The 14,827-nt window shown below is 40.3% G+C and overlaps 1 protein-coding gene across 1 annotated transcript in view; it reads left to right on the forward strand.

The window, feature by feature from the left end:
* The first annotated feature begins 3,315 nt into the window (after positions 1-3,315).
* LOC138025244 (macrophage scavenger receptor types I and II-like) overlaps positions 3,316-14,827 on the forward strand; it is an 11,977-nt gene continuing 465 nt past the window's right edge. The window contains exons 1-6 of the mRNA XM_068872473.1: positions 3,316-3,510; positions 8,391-8,531; positions 9,795-9,923; positions 10,139-10,225; positions 12,341-12,541; positions 14,182-14,827. The exon at positions 14,182-14,827 is cut by the window's right edge and continues 465 nt beyond it. Coding sequence (XP_068728574.1) covers positions 3,331-3,510; positions 8,391-8,531; positions 9,795-9,923; positions 10,139-10,225; positions 12,341-12,541; positions 14,182-14,367 — 924 coding nt within the window. The 5' untranslated portion in view covers positions 3,316-3,330 and the 3' untranslated portion in view covers positions 14,368-14,827. The remainder of the gene's footprint in view (positions 3,511-8,390; positions 8,532-9,794; positions 9,924-10,138; positions 10,226-12,340; positions 12,542-14,181) is intronic.

Below are 14,827 nucleotides of genomic sequence, written 5' to 3' on the forward strand. Positions count from 1 at the left end.
ACGAAAATGCTTTTACTATTGCAATAAAACTATCCAGTTAAGCTCGCATATTATAAAACAATGATGAACTTTTTCATAAAGGCCACCTTTTCCAGCGAACAATTTTTTTTGAAACAAACACATCTTTGCTCGTAGAGGCGAAAACCTCTTGCCTATTTCATTGCGTGCGTGAAGACAAGAAACTCAATCGTGGCCAAATTACCATGTACTTCAGGTTGCAAACTCCTTTCCCTTAGGAAGAACAGTTTTCCTTGAATAACAGAAAAATTGGCTTTACTATTGCCATAAAAAACTATCCAGCACACATATCATAAAACATGATGAATTTCATAAAGCCACCTTTTCCAGGGAACAATTTTTTGCGAAACAACAACATATTTGCTATTAGAGGCAAAAACCCCTTCCTATTTGATCACAGATCCACTTAAGGTGTTTCGATTCGTTCTCTGTCTTTGTTGAACCCCATAAAGTTTAATCCAGAGAATTTTTCCATTTGGTTTCAGTTGTTCTACATAACAGCACACTTGGTAAATATTATTTTTAGAAAATGCAGCTTCACTTTGATTTCTGCTCGACGGGCGACAGAATTGTTGTCGAAGTCCATTACTCGTCGCTTTTGAGATTCCAGGTGTTTGGTTTTTCACTGCCTGCGTAGTTATCCAACTGCTTCCAATTATTTGAGCTCCATAATGGTATCTTTTGTTTAAGGATCCACTAAAACGCCATTCGCGTTACATGACCTTTCGACGCCTGATTGCAAGCTAAGTTAATGAGTCTACTGTGTCCACCAGAGAAATATACGCAGTTTCACTACCCTCTCGATCCTAAGAAAATCCGCTAAAAGGCTCTATGCACAAAGACACCACTTACCAGGGGAGTGACAGGCAAGACTTTTACCGACACGGAAAAAACTAAAAAAAAAAAACGGAAATCTACCCATTTTTCGACTGGGCTTGCCATAAGGCAATCCAGTAAAAACAGAAAACGGAAATCTACCCATTTTTCGACTGGGCTTGCCATAGGGCAACCCAGTAAAAAGAATCGAGAAAAGCGACAGTGTGGGTTCCTTCCTTATTCCCCACACCAGAGCCTTGGGTCGATCCGAGGCTCTGGTGACGAGAATGGTGGGAAAACATGCGCCGCTGGGTTCTATTTGAATCTTACGGCGTCTGCTCACTCCTCGTGCTAACATGGATGCACCAATCCGAAACGTTTTCATTGTTTTTCACGAAAACCAATAAGACACTTTGTTCAGGGTGCCCCAAAGCGTTGGGTCACTCTGCAACTTAATTAATCCTGCCGAATGTAACTATCACTTATCACCCCTTAGACTACATACCTTCCTCTTCTGAATCGTTGAATTTGAATTGTTTCTTTAAACACACGCTCCCACAAGTTTTTAGCTTTGATTAACACTACAGATTTTTAAAATATAGATTGTTTTAATTTTTTAAACTATTAACAGGTTTACTTTTGCATTCGGCCATTCATTTCTATCACTTAGATTCGCAAAAGATTGACGGTTCATTTTCACCTATATTTGAACTGCGGAATGGACGTTAAATGAAAACTGTAAAGATAATCAAAGTTAAATAAGCAACTTAAAAGGGTAGAATCACGCTATTTTAGTCAAACTTTAAAACACTTAAAGACGTCTTTGCATCAATAAAGACCAAAAAATAATGCTGTATAGTCCGTGACTTGTGAAGCACGCAAAGAGAGCAAATTATCAGGTTGCAATATGGAAACGGTGTTTAGAGCACGACCCTCAAGTTCCGACTCCTGTTGGACGGGGATGGAAGATCGAGCATGAAGATGATGTTGCCAAGTTAGTTGTTAACTGAATGGACGTAATGAATGGCACTGAAAAGTGCGTCGCCCCTAAATGTGTCTGTGTCACAAATGGCCTAAGATGCACTGATATGTGCAGGCTTGCCGAATGTGAGAACCAAGGTTCTTTTCAAGAGATCGAGAGTGCCGATGATGACGATGGAGTGGACAGTGATGAGGAATATTAAAATCAACGCTTAAGAAGTTTCCATCAAGTCTCACAAATGCTTTCTATGTATACGTTCTATGCCAACTGGTAAATATAGAAGTTAGGTCACGTGACTCATTTACTGTAATGATACTCTTAGCTATACCCACGTTAAAGAACATCAAGAAGAGCGTCAGAAACATTAAAAAGAGCAGGTTGAATTTAAATGAATTGGAGTGACTCGTAGTACAGTCTTACAATTGTCTGTCTTGTAACAATGCCATTTTAAATGCCCTGATCACGTGTCCAATGATGTAAACGACGGGATAAACGACACAAAAATGAGAACGATATTTGTAAAGCAATGATACTTTCGAGTAGTTTTTTTTTTTGGCAGATTTTGATGGACATTTAAAGCAAACGAACACACCCATGTCAAACCAACTACGCGCTAGTTTCCATGCCCGAGTCGTGCTCTAATCACGTAACCAGTGAAATGAACCATTTGTTATTTTAAAATGTTTGTGTGAACCAATGGTACTGTTGTGTACTGTTCGTTTTGGTGGACAACTGAAGCTACTAAAACACAAAACAAGCTTCAGCCTCGTTCCCATGCATGAGCCATGCTTTAAGGAGCACTGTTATCCACTAGCTACCATAGAATCATTGCTATCATGCTTTTCACCACTGTTTATGGTCTAGTCTGCTTGAAAACCACCATAAACCTAATTCACCCCGGATGATATCAACCAGCCCTACTGGCTCACAGACTAGTAGTATTGTTGCCATTAAACATTAATTAAAAGTACATTCATCAATTCTTTGTTGTTTGCAGTCATGGAGGATGGAGAGGATAGAAATGGATTGCAACTCGAAAAAAACTCAGTGGCCAGTTTTTTCAACTTTAGACACGCTGTTTCAAAAATTTGTCAAAAATTAAATGCGAATAGTTTTTTGTGCCATAACTGTGTTTCATTTCTCAGTAGGTTGTCAGGAATGTTCTACGTGTGAGGTATAGCCTGCGAACAGTCTCTCTTTTGCCCTAAAATCGTTGAAACGAACGAACAGTTCAAAATGGCTGAAACTCTAACCAACGCCCGCAGTATTTTCGGCCCACAGCGTCAGCCATTGAAAGTTCAACGTACGCGTTGTTCTTTTCAACGGTTCTAGAGCGAAAGAGAGACTGCCCGCAGTCATGTGAGGTAAAGCACTTGAATTGATTTAGATTTTTACCCAGTTTTCACCTAAAAACAGCACATTTAGCATGACAGTGCCCTATTAAACAGTTGCAAGCAAGCATAAAAAAAGAATAACAAAACAAAATCCCGTTGTAGCCTGTATGATCAGTTTCAATGACTCTTCTCGTGTTCTCAGATGACAGCGCCAGCCTTTGTTCTTCTTGTCAACAAGGAAGCCGAGACAACAAAGTCCAAGACCTTACTGAACGCCTGGAATCAATGCAGAGGCAACTTGAAAACATGTGGATGGTGATTAATTCAACGGAAGGAAAAATTTCAAACTTACTAAGAAAGGTAAGGAGATTCAGGAATGCGGCTTTACCCAGACTTGGACTTGAAGAGGAATCGATATATCAGAGGAATCCACAAATGTTCCATTTTTTTGTGCCTTGGGTGTGTGAATAACATTTACACAACACAAGGGGAAAATAACATTTTCCCAAACTTTTCAAGACCGAACTCTGTGTTAGTCCTTAGCTTCAAAACGAGCAAACTCAACTAAACAGTCTTAGCGAAAACTCAAGTAAACTTACAAGAACGTCACCGAAACGTTTCTTACGAGTTCGCGATATTATGTCAGCGGTATTGATCACTACTTCATAATATCACATCTCCCTTCTCATAAAAAAAGTTATTCACCATAAAGCACGCAATCAGACGATGACAGTTCAAAGTCCTAAACAACGTTCCTCAAACAAAATCTCGTAGTCGTCCTGGTCTATGAATGATTCTACCAGATCTTGTTTGCACCACAGGTGGTCCTTCCACAGGTAAAGGGGTACTACTAGCTGGCAGGTTTTCTTGGGATTCCAAATCCAACTGTGGCGATGGTTCCTTGGTCTTTACCAAGTGTCTTCTATTTCTCCTGAACATAGTTCCTTGAAGATCTACCTCGTAGGAGCGAGGTGCCACTTGTTTGACAACAGATCCCTTTCTCCACAGCTTTTCTTTGTCTGATGGCAGCGGTTTCATGCGCACTGTGTCTCCGGGTTGAAGCACAGGAAGCTCTTTTGTTCCTTTGTTGTAAAACAGTGCTTGTTTCGTCTTTCTTTCTTTGAGCTTGCCTTCAGTTCCCTCCACGATCTTTGGCTGTAACAAAGTTCCTGCTGTAGGTAACAGTGTCTTGGTACGTCGTCCAAATAATCTTTGTACTGGTGATGATCCAATACTGGGTGAAGGTGTGTTTCGCCAGTCCAAAATGGCCAAGTATGGATCTTGTCCACTTGCCTTTGCTTTGGTTAGTAACTTCTTGGCTGTCTTAACAGCATTGTCAATCTTGCCATTTGATTGTGGATAGTGTGGTGAAGACGTTTGGTGGTCAAAATGCCAGGCGGATGTAAATTCTTTGAATTCTCTGGAAGCAAACTGTGGTCCGTTGTCAGAATACAGAGTATCAGGTATGCCATGGCGTGCGAACTGATTCTTGAGAGACTTGATAACAGAGCTTGAGTTGGTACTGGATAATTGGTTCAGTTCAAAGTAATCTGACCAGTGGTCAACGATGATGAACCACTCCTTGTTGTCAAAACTGAAAAGGTCTGTTGCAACATGAGACCAAGGACGTTTAGGTGGATCATGAGGTATGAGTGGTTCTTTCTGCTGGTTTGTCTGATAAGTGTTACATGTTTCGCACTTAGAAACACAGTCCCTGATCTCTGCGGTTATGCCAGGCCAAAACAGGACATCTCTTGCTTTATTTAAACAACTTTCAATACCAAGGTGGCTTGAGTGTACTTGCGTGATCATGTGGGGCCTTAGCGCTATAGGTACTATTACTCGATTTCCTTTGAAGAGGATACCATCTTGGATGCTGAGCTCTTCTTTGAAGTCAAAATATCTCCTGATTTCTGATGGGACTTCTTCTTTTGTTTCTGGCCAACCAATCTTGATAATATGTTTCAACTGCCGAAGACCTTCGTCAAGATCAGTTTTTCTTCTGAGATCAACAAGGCGTTGACTTGTGATTGGCAGAAACTCGACCATGTTGATCTCTTCAATGGATTTGATTAGATGCTCTTCCTGTTTGACTGATAACACCTCCGACTTCAACTCTTCTGTACTCGGCTTATTGGGAAGGAATGCTCGACTGAGTGTATCAGCAATGAATAGTTCCTTTCCAGGCTTGTACACTATATTCAAGCTATACCTCTGGAGCTTTAATAACATTCTTTGGAGCCTTTTGGGGGCCGAAAGCAGAGATTTCTTGAAAATGCTCTCTAGCGGCTTGTGATCCGTCTGTACTGTAATTGGCCTACCATAAACGTACTGGTCAAAGCGTGTGCACCCGTGAACTATGCTGAGCAGCTCTTTCTCTATTTGAGCATAATTTCTTTCAGTACTGGTAAGCGCTCTTGACGAGAATGCTATAGGCTGACCCTCTTGCAGTATGACAGCACCCAGTCCAGAATCCGATGCATCGCATTGCAGGGTTACTTCTTTACTGGGGTCGAAATACTTCAACACTGGTTCTCTTGTGATCAATTGTTTCACTTGCTTCCATGCTTTCTCGTGTGTATCGTTCCAGTGCCATTGCACATCTTTGTCTAATAAACGTCTCAACGGCTCCGTCACATCAGACAGGTTAGGCAGAAATTTCGCAAGATACGTAATCATTCCAAGCACCCTTTGCACGGCCTTCTTGTCTGAAGGTGTAGGCATTTCTACAATTGCCTTGACCTTACTTGGATCCGGCTTGAGGCCATCAGGGGTCAGTACATGACCGATGTAGGGCACTTCTTGCTTTCTCAACTGTAACTTCTTTGGATTCAACTTGATATTCTTCTCACGACATCTCTCCAAGAGTGCAATTAGGTTTCTGTCATGATCCTTAACTGCGTTTTCATAGGTGTCACCCTCACCAACACAGAGTATGTCATCTACAATGTCTTCTATACCTTTCAGACCTTGTAGGCTTTCATGGATTCTTCGCTGGTACTCTTCTGGGGCTGATTTGATTCCAAATGGTAAGCGAAGCCAGCGATAACGGCCAAAAGGTGTATTAAACGTGGTCAAGAGTGACGACGGTTTGTCTAGCTGAACTTGCCAGAATCCATTCTTTGCATCCAAAACTGAGAAGACTTTAGCCTTACATAGCCTAGTTGCCACGTCTTCAATGGTGGGGAGAGGATAATGGGCTCTCAGCAGGGCTCTGTTTAAATCTTGTGGGTCAATACAAATTCTTAACTTCTCTGGCTTGTTTACTAGAACCAAACTAGACACCCAATTTGTAGGTTCTGTAACGGGGGTGATAACTTTCTCTCTGACTAATTTGTCCAGTTCTTCCTTTAAACGGTCTCTTAGTGCTACAGGGACTTTCCTAGGGGGTGGACAACAGGTTTTACAGTTTCATCGAGTTCCATATGGTATGGGCCATCCATGCACCCTAATCCCTCAAAAACATCACTGTACTGTTTCAAAATTTGATCTCTGGTTAGAACAATGTGGGCAGTTTGAACCTTGTCATTTACTGCATTCACAGTTTCTGACTCTGAAATGTCACTTGCCATAACCTTGATTAAGTTCAGTTCCTGACATAAATCAGCACCCAATATAGGCCTGACATCCTCATTAGTTATAAAAAAATCTGCATCTGTACTCATCTCACCTTTGGCACATTTGAGAGTGCACTTTCCAAGTGGAGTCATAGTGGTTCCATTGTACATCTTGAGTGTTGCAGATGTTTTCCTCAAATACAGATCTTTGGGATCCCCCATAATGCTTGAGAATTCTTTTAGTGATAGCAAATTACAAGTTGCTCCACAGTCCAACTGAAATGTAACATCTTTAGCATTGTTTACTTTGACTGATGTAAACAACTGTTTTGGGTGTTTCTTTTCTTCCACAGCGCTGACTTGATAAGTTATGACATCAATAGTATACTCTTCAAAATGACTCCCATCTGAATCTTCTTGCACATAATTCAAATTCTGATTGGCATGTAAATTACGACTGGACTGCCTTCCTCCTGTACACTTCGCAGCAAAATGGTTTCTTTTTCCACACTTGTTGCACTGTTGGCCATATGTAGGGCACTTTGATCTGTCTGGTACATGTTTCCTGCCACAAAATTTGCAGTCGATCTGCTGAGCACTGCCGTTGGCTGATTTTTTCTTCTCTTCTTGTTTCTTTCGGAAGAAGTTTTCTTTCTTCTTTCCTACTGCATTAACCTCGTGCAAGTTTTGCATTTGTTTCAACTGGCTTTGGGTTGCTTCGGCAGCTCGTGCAAGTTCTAAAGCTTTATTCAGCGTCAAATCTGGGACTCGCAACAAACGCTCTCTCACGTTGTGATCAGCGATTCCAAACACGATGCGGTCGCGTATCAACGAATCTTTCAAATCTTGAAATTCACAAGAGTCTGCCATGTTTCGTAGAACAGTGGCATATTTATCAATGGGCTCCCCACTTTCCTGTCCACGCGAAAAGAATAAATACCTCTCGTAGATTGTATTCTTACGAGGCTCACAGTACTGCTCAAAATGCTCTAGAACTTTATCCATTTTGACTTTGTCTGCGTCACTGTCCCACGTGAATGCATTGTAAACATCTAGGGCTTCGTCGCCAATCACAGTGAGAAAAGTTGCTACTCGAATGGGATCTTCCTTTCTGGCTATTCCGATAGCTAGCTCATAGTTACTCCACTTTTGCTTAAATCTTTTCCAATTTTGAGATACATTTCCACTTGAAAGCTGCAGATGATCCGGTGGGTTTAACAGACGCCCGGCCGCCATTTTACACCACACGGTTTCGATTTATGCGAACAGCAACGAACCAAGGTTTTCACAATACAAATATTTCACAAATACGGTCGGCAAACAGCGTCATCCACTAACTTCTGACACCATGTGTTAGTCCTTAGCTTCAAAACGAGCAAACTCAACTAAACAGTCTTAGCGAAAACTCAAGTAAACTTACAAGAACGTCACCGAAACGTTTCTTACGAGTTCGCGATATTATGTCAGCGGTATTGATCACTACTTCATAATATCACAAACTCTTTATCAAATAGACTTCATTCAGACGCAAAGTAAATAAGAACCAGGATTTTAAATAGAGTTTATCACAGCAGTTCGAAAAAGAGTCTTAGAGCATAAGAATCGAAAAGGGGCTCTGGGAAGATATCGCCGCCTGAAATATCATTTCGAAGCAAGTATTTATTTGGGGTCTTTTCTTTGCAGGACCAGCACATCGAGGACTTGATGAACGCAACTCGTCAGCAGACCAAGCGAGACACTATGGCACTGTTGACTGCATTCAACGCATCACAAGATTCTCTTTCACAGAAAATACGAAAAGTTCAGGTCGACTTACATCAGAAGGTTAGTGTCACAAACTGTAGCTGTTTTCAACTGTGTTTTAGATGGATAAATTGCAGGATTATTACAGTGTTGCCCTTCTACAAGACGTAAACAGTGCGGCTCCTTATTACTGACTAGAACTGAGGCAAGGAAGAAAATACCAGTTCAGTTCTTAGTACTTAGTCACTACGCTTTGTTAGTGCATTTGTTGTCAAATCCGGTCTCAGGTTGAATCCGTTTTAACCTGATTGAATATGCACTCTACCTTGTTTAAATCAGCTATCAACCCCCTAAAACATCTCCCTTTTTAATGTTGATGTTTCGTATCATCTTATCGGTTTCTGTATTCATACACTACTCCATTCACTCTCAACATAGTAAGGGAACAAAGAACTGTACTATGTACTTACCTGTACTCGAACTCGTACCCTCCAGGTCAGTCCGGATATAGTCCTGTGTTTCCACCACCACACTGCAACGACACACTTTCTTTCATTATTTACTTTTCTGTAATACGTCAATTGACATCCATGCATAATAACCAAAACTAATCCTAACCGGACCCTAATTTTTCTCTAGGCTTAATGTAGGCTCCAAAAAGGTTTCTTCAATTCATCTGAGCGCGTATAATACCTAGGTAAAATGAAGATCACCAATTTAACCCAGGTAAAAACAGACTCAACCTGAGAGCGGATTTTACCGCGGCGACACATATATGCAGCTCTGAGCTCACTGTAATGCATACTTACAGTACTGTTCATACATATGCACATACTCAATTGACCAAAGCCCATAGTGGATTTTCAGGGCCAATGAAACTCACACAACAGAACGAACAATAACTGTTAAGATTCCCAACTGGCCGGAGGCAAACCAGTTGGCCATTTACAAGTGCAGCCGAGAAGTTGAACAAGGGACTACCAGGAGTCAGTAGTGGTCAGGACTGGTCAAAGCGCCTTAACCAGTGGGATGTACTGCCTCCTAATTAATAGGAAATGAAACCAGTACACTGTCAGTGGTACAAGTAACCTTGTCGCTACACATTTTCGTTTGGAACAAAAAGCGGGTAAACTGGAATACGCTGTGTGTGGGCGTGGGCAAATAAAACTCTCCTCTCAATGTGATAAGAAACCTCATTGTGCATGTAACCCTTTCAACCAGACCTTTCTTTTTGGAAAACAAACCTCTGCTTGAGATTTTACGAAACTAACTTATTTAAATGCTGGGAAAAAATATCAAGATTAAGAAGCCTGCCTTGAGGCCCATCATTTGTTTTCTATACAGAACCAAAAGGTCAAGTCAATACGGGAATTGACAATGAAAGAAATTCGCTGGGTATGGACTGTGGTCAACGCATCCCAAGTCTCTCTTTCAGAGAAGTTACAGAAAATTCAGGACAACTTTACTCAACAGGTGAATGTCATTAGATGTGGCCTATCTCATTAAAATAATTTAGCTTCTTTTCAGTGGCCCTGGTCCTTAGTGTACAATCGCTAAATCTTTGGTCATGTCGAAAATCAAGAACTTCAAAAATACACTTAGTGGCTTGTCAATGCCTAGCGATTATATCTTATCGGGCCTCTTTCACCAAACAGCGCTCTGATCAGCTTTTGTATTTTGATGTACAGCTGAACCGAACGATTGTGCTTCTTCAAAACTCTGATGATAGTCTGTTTGCCTCTTTGGTGGAAGTGAATAGCACCATTACATTAAAGGTAAGGTGGAACGTAGGAGTTTTCTCTTATAAAATATCCAGTCATTTTTAATAACAATCTCAGATGTCTGTTTCCAAAGTGGCTATCTCCGTGAAAATAAGCTGTTCTTTTTAAATTCAGTTTTGCGCATTATTCAGTTTAAATGTCATTTTCAATCTTACTCGCTTCTTGACGTATGCATAGGGAATCTAAATTTTAGAACTTATAAAGAAACGTTTCCTTAAATTATTGTTTAAAATGTTGCAAACCATGATACAGGGGCAAAGACCCTTATAAACAAAACTCAAGATACAAAGTAGGCAACTCTTCAATTGACCACTTCAAGTACTCAATTCTTGCAACGCTAATCAAAAGCATCTTTACTTTGCTAAATAGCACGAAATTTACTGCAACATCTTTAATCATAGCAACTGCTGAGAAATTATCACTCTTCCTTCCATTCTTCTTTCCTATCAGAGGAAGCAGAGCTGATGCAAACATAGATTTCTGCCTCCCCTGAGGGATGTATATGCCACAAACCGGGAAGGTGAGGTACCCCTCCGAGTAGCTCACCTAACCGGGGTCCCCCACCTTTATGTGAACTTTAGTCAACCACTGTGTCCCCTGCTCTGGACAGGTGCTTCACCAACCATGAAGTAGTAGCACCCCGTGGAAATTGGAAATATCCAAGCTCAACCCTGGCAAATTCATTGATTCACTTGTCTTGAGAAGGACCAGAGCCCGATAACAAATTTCTTTATTTAAGTGGACGTAAAATATGCCAGGTGGTTTAAAGTATATACAAGAGGAATTATGCAGGTTAAACACTAAAATCAAGACCGCATATATAGGCACATTTTCATCCCCTAAAAATTTTTTATCTTTTCGGATTTCCTAGCTGAAAGTCTAGTGATCCGAAAATTATAGGGATCAAAACTTACCTTTTCGAAAATTTCAGCCAGAAAAAAGGCTCCCGAAAATTCTAGGTGAACTTTTTAAGGAAAAAATCCGTTAAAAATGGGCAACTATACCATTTTTTAGATGTTCGAAAATCCTAGGACAGTCAGGCAAGCAAGAAATTTTACAACAAATGTTCCGAAAATTCTAGATCTCATATCGTCTTCCGAACAGATATTTTCCGAAAATTGACGTTGGGTGCCCCTGTAAAATGGATATACTCCTTCGAACATCGGCCACGGAACACTCGCCGCAGAATTTCTCAATATTTTTACCATGCAGAAAAAGAGCAATGGTTCTTGACAGTCAATTTCGGCCAATGTTTACGTGAGCTGCTATTTTTTTCTTTTCGCCTAATTCCCGAAGTTTTAATATAATAAATCATGCCGTCAAAATGTATATTTTCCAATGTAATAAAACCAATGTTGGCAAAACACAAAATCTTTTGGAAGGTTTTAACTCAAGAAAAGTAAAGAAATTCTAAATTACACTGCACTCAGCAACTTGATATCGCAATACACGAAAATTTAGGTTTTATCAACGGAGTTGATAATGTAAATCGACCAAGGTACAGGGATTATAAAAGCTGACATTTCGAGCGTTAGCCCTTCGCCAGAGCGACGACGAAGGGTTAACGCTCGAAACGTCAGCTTTTACAATCCCTGTACGGTGGTCAATTTACATTATAAACTCCGTTGATAAAACCTAAATTTTCGTGTACTACTTCCCCACCGACGCAGCACCACACTTTCTTTAGAAACTGCCCCCTTCATTCATTTATTGATATCGCAATAGTCCACTTTCGATATACTAAAATTTCAGTCCTAAACAAAGGCATCATCTCGAGGCTCCGGGAATAAATATAGGGAATTGTATGAGTTTATTCCCCAGAGCCTCGACATGATGCCTTTTGTTTAGGACTGAATTTTATTATATCGAAAGTGCTCTATTGGATTGTCATCAGTTAAAATTGGCAAGGGAACATGCGAATGGTAGTAATTGGAGAAAGGGAAGGACCTAGAATTTAGTGTTGCTCGCTTTTAAAGGGGAAACTAGGTTATGTAAACACATAATCAAAACGTATTTTCTCCCACTGAGTTAACATTCTTTCCGAGCCATAATCCGGTTTTCATTTGTTTGGTAATGTCACATTAACAATTCATTATTTATCTTGCGTAGGTCTACAACATCAGCGAGGTAGCGGGTCCTATCGGACCCCGGGGATTCAACGGAAGTCGGGGAGCCCCGGGCCCCGCGGGATCAGCTGGTCCACCGGGTCCTAAGGGAAGTGGAAACTTCAGTACATGCCAATACAAGACTTCGAAAATCGTAGAACACCCTGGTAGTGCAGTGGTATCAACGTTCGTGGACGAGCCAAATGTGAGTATGCGACAGGGCAAGAGGGCGCATGTTTTAACCGTGTTGAACTGTGTCCTTACACTTCCAAACTAATTATAGGGCCACTATGAGGCTTACAAGGATCACTTCAGATAAAAATTGATACCAAAAAAATAATAATACAAAAGACAACCCCAAGCCTAAATGTAGGTGCAAAAAAGCAACTTGCTATCTGTATTAAAGCCAAATGTGAGTGTGTATCGTTTTGTATTTTGCCGGTACACTTCAAAAGTTGTCGATTAAAGGAGGTTGAAAACAGTTTCAATGCTACCAATAAACTGTACTACGTAACTCTTTCAGGTAACGGCAATATTGTGGTTGCTCTCATTGATGTGACGTAATAAGTCACCATGGCAACAAAACAGCCATGTAATAAATAGATGTTGTTGAACTAGCGAGAGTTCAGGCGAGATTCATAAACGTGCAAAAAAAAGGAACTCGACCAATATTTTCCCAATATGGACCGAACAAGCTACTCGACGGCCTGTCAGTGTTTTCTTTATCTTCATCCGATTCTTTCTCGGTACTTGCCTCTTCGCCCGCTTCTGTTAACGGTTCTGGAATGTAAAATTCGTACTGGAACTCCAACATGACTAAGTAACAAACACTTACCGCATTTTTCTTTTTATGTCCGAGAAAATGGAAACAGAAAATGGGAACTGTTTGGCAACCTACGATGCTTCGTGAGTTAAACGAAAATTGTCTGTAGTCCTAGGCATTAGTGATGTCGAAGTTGGGGAGTAGAGCAAAAGGACACTTCGTGACGCTTATTGAAATAGGTTTGGATGAATCTAGCTGATAATACAAGCGGACGAACAATAGACCTTATTCACAATAGCCGCCATGTTGGATTTGCCTTTATCATGCAAATTAGCTACACACTTCTGAGGGGGCAAACAACAAAAGTTCAAGAGGTTATAACGAACATCTTAGCCACACATATGATTTGTTTCACGTTCATTGAATGTTTATTACCTAAGTAGTAACATAGAATGCTTACACAAGTTACGTCGATGTTTTTTAGTGAAAAATGAGCAGATAACGAAGTAGAAAGTAAAAATGTCGGAGGCAATCAAAACATATAAAATTATTGTAAAAGGTACTTAATTCTAACCCTTACAGGAGCGGTCTCGATTACGGGCCGCGGGAAGCCATTTTGATTACAAAACACCGTACAGTTGTGTGAAAAAAATTATACTGGTTATTTATAACAAATTCTCGATGATTTTTTCCTCATTCTTATTCACAGGGTAAAAGAGTCCTTGGAGTAGCCTGTTCTGCGAATTTTGGTGCAGAAAATAATCTTCTTTCTGTAACGTTGCGTAATAACGTACGGCGATATATTTGCAACTGTCGAAAAACTACTGACCTTGTTAATCCACCCCATGGAGACAAAAAGACTTGTTTTTTGCATTACTGGGAATAACTCTAAGAATAGCTGTCCCCTTGTACAACACAAGCTAAACAACGAACGAAACATAAATTAAAGTACTTACTAAAATGATTTCGAAATTACGGAAAGTCATGTAGATTGCAAGGGACTATTCACTTGTGTGGTAAAAACTAGCATTGGGTATTTATGATAAATCCTCGCTGATTGTTCTCGTTATTTTTATTCACAGGGTAAAAGAATAATTGCAGCAGCCTGTTCTGCGAATTATGGTGCAGAAAATAATCTTTTCTCTACAGTGACTAATAACGTACGGCGATATATTTGCCACTGTCGAAGAACTGACCTTGTTAATGCACCCCATGGAGAAACAAATACTTGTTTTTTGCATTACTGGGAATGCCCATTAACAACTTAATATTATGATGTTGCTATGGGATTTTGACTTGCATGCTCTTCGTTCATACTTTGTCCGGTATTTCATATTTACCAACAACCGTTTTAATGAAGCCAAAGGCAATGACGTTTGCTCTAATATAATTTAACTTGCAATGGCTTAGTTTCAGCTCAGGTAATTTGTCTACCAATGTTTTATAATAGTACAGATAGCGTACAGCTTTTATAGCTTTCAATCGAAGTTGAAACTGTAGCTTTCGGGCACCCAACTTTGACATGAGTGATTGTCGGTTTCCGATTTTGACTGTTAATCCACCTTCCGGAGCACAAAGGAATTATTTTTTGCATTACTGAGAATTCCCATTAACAACTTATTACACCAATACACCTTTTGAATGAAATACTGTAATTGTATGCATTTTGAAGTGCGGGTTATCGACGAAAGACGGAAGCCGGATAGTTTCAGTTATCGTAATGCTGTA

The sequence above is a fragment of the Montipora capricornis genome, chromosome 12 (genome assembly GCF_036669925.1).
Source record: "Montipora capricornis isolate CH-2021 chromosome 12, ASM3666992v2, whole genome shotgun sequence".
NCBI classification, from domain to species: Eukaryota; Metazoa; Cnidaria; class Anthozoa; order Scleractinia; family Acroporidae; genus Montipora; species Montipora capricornis.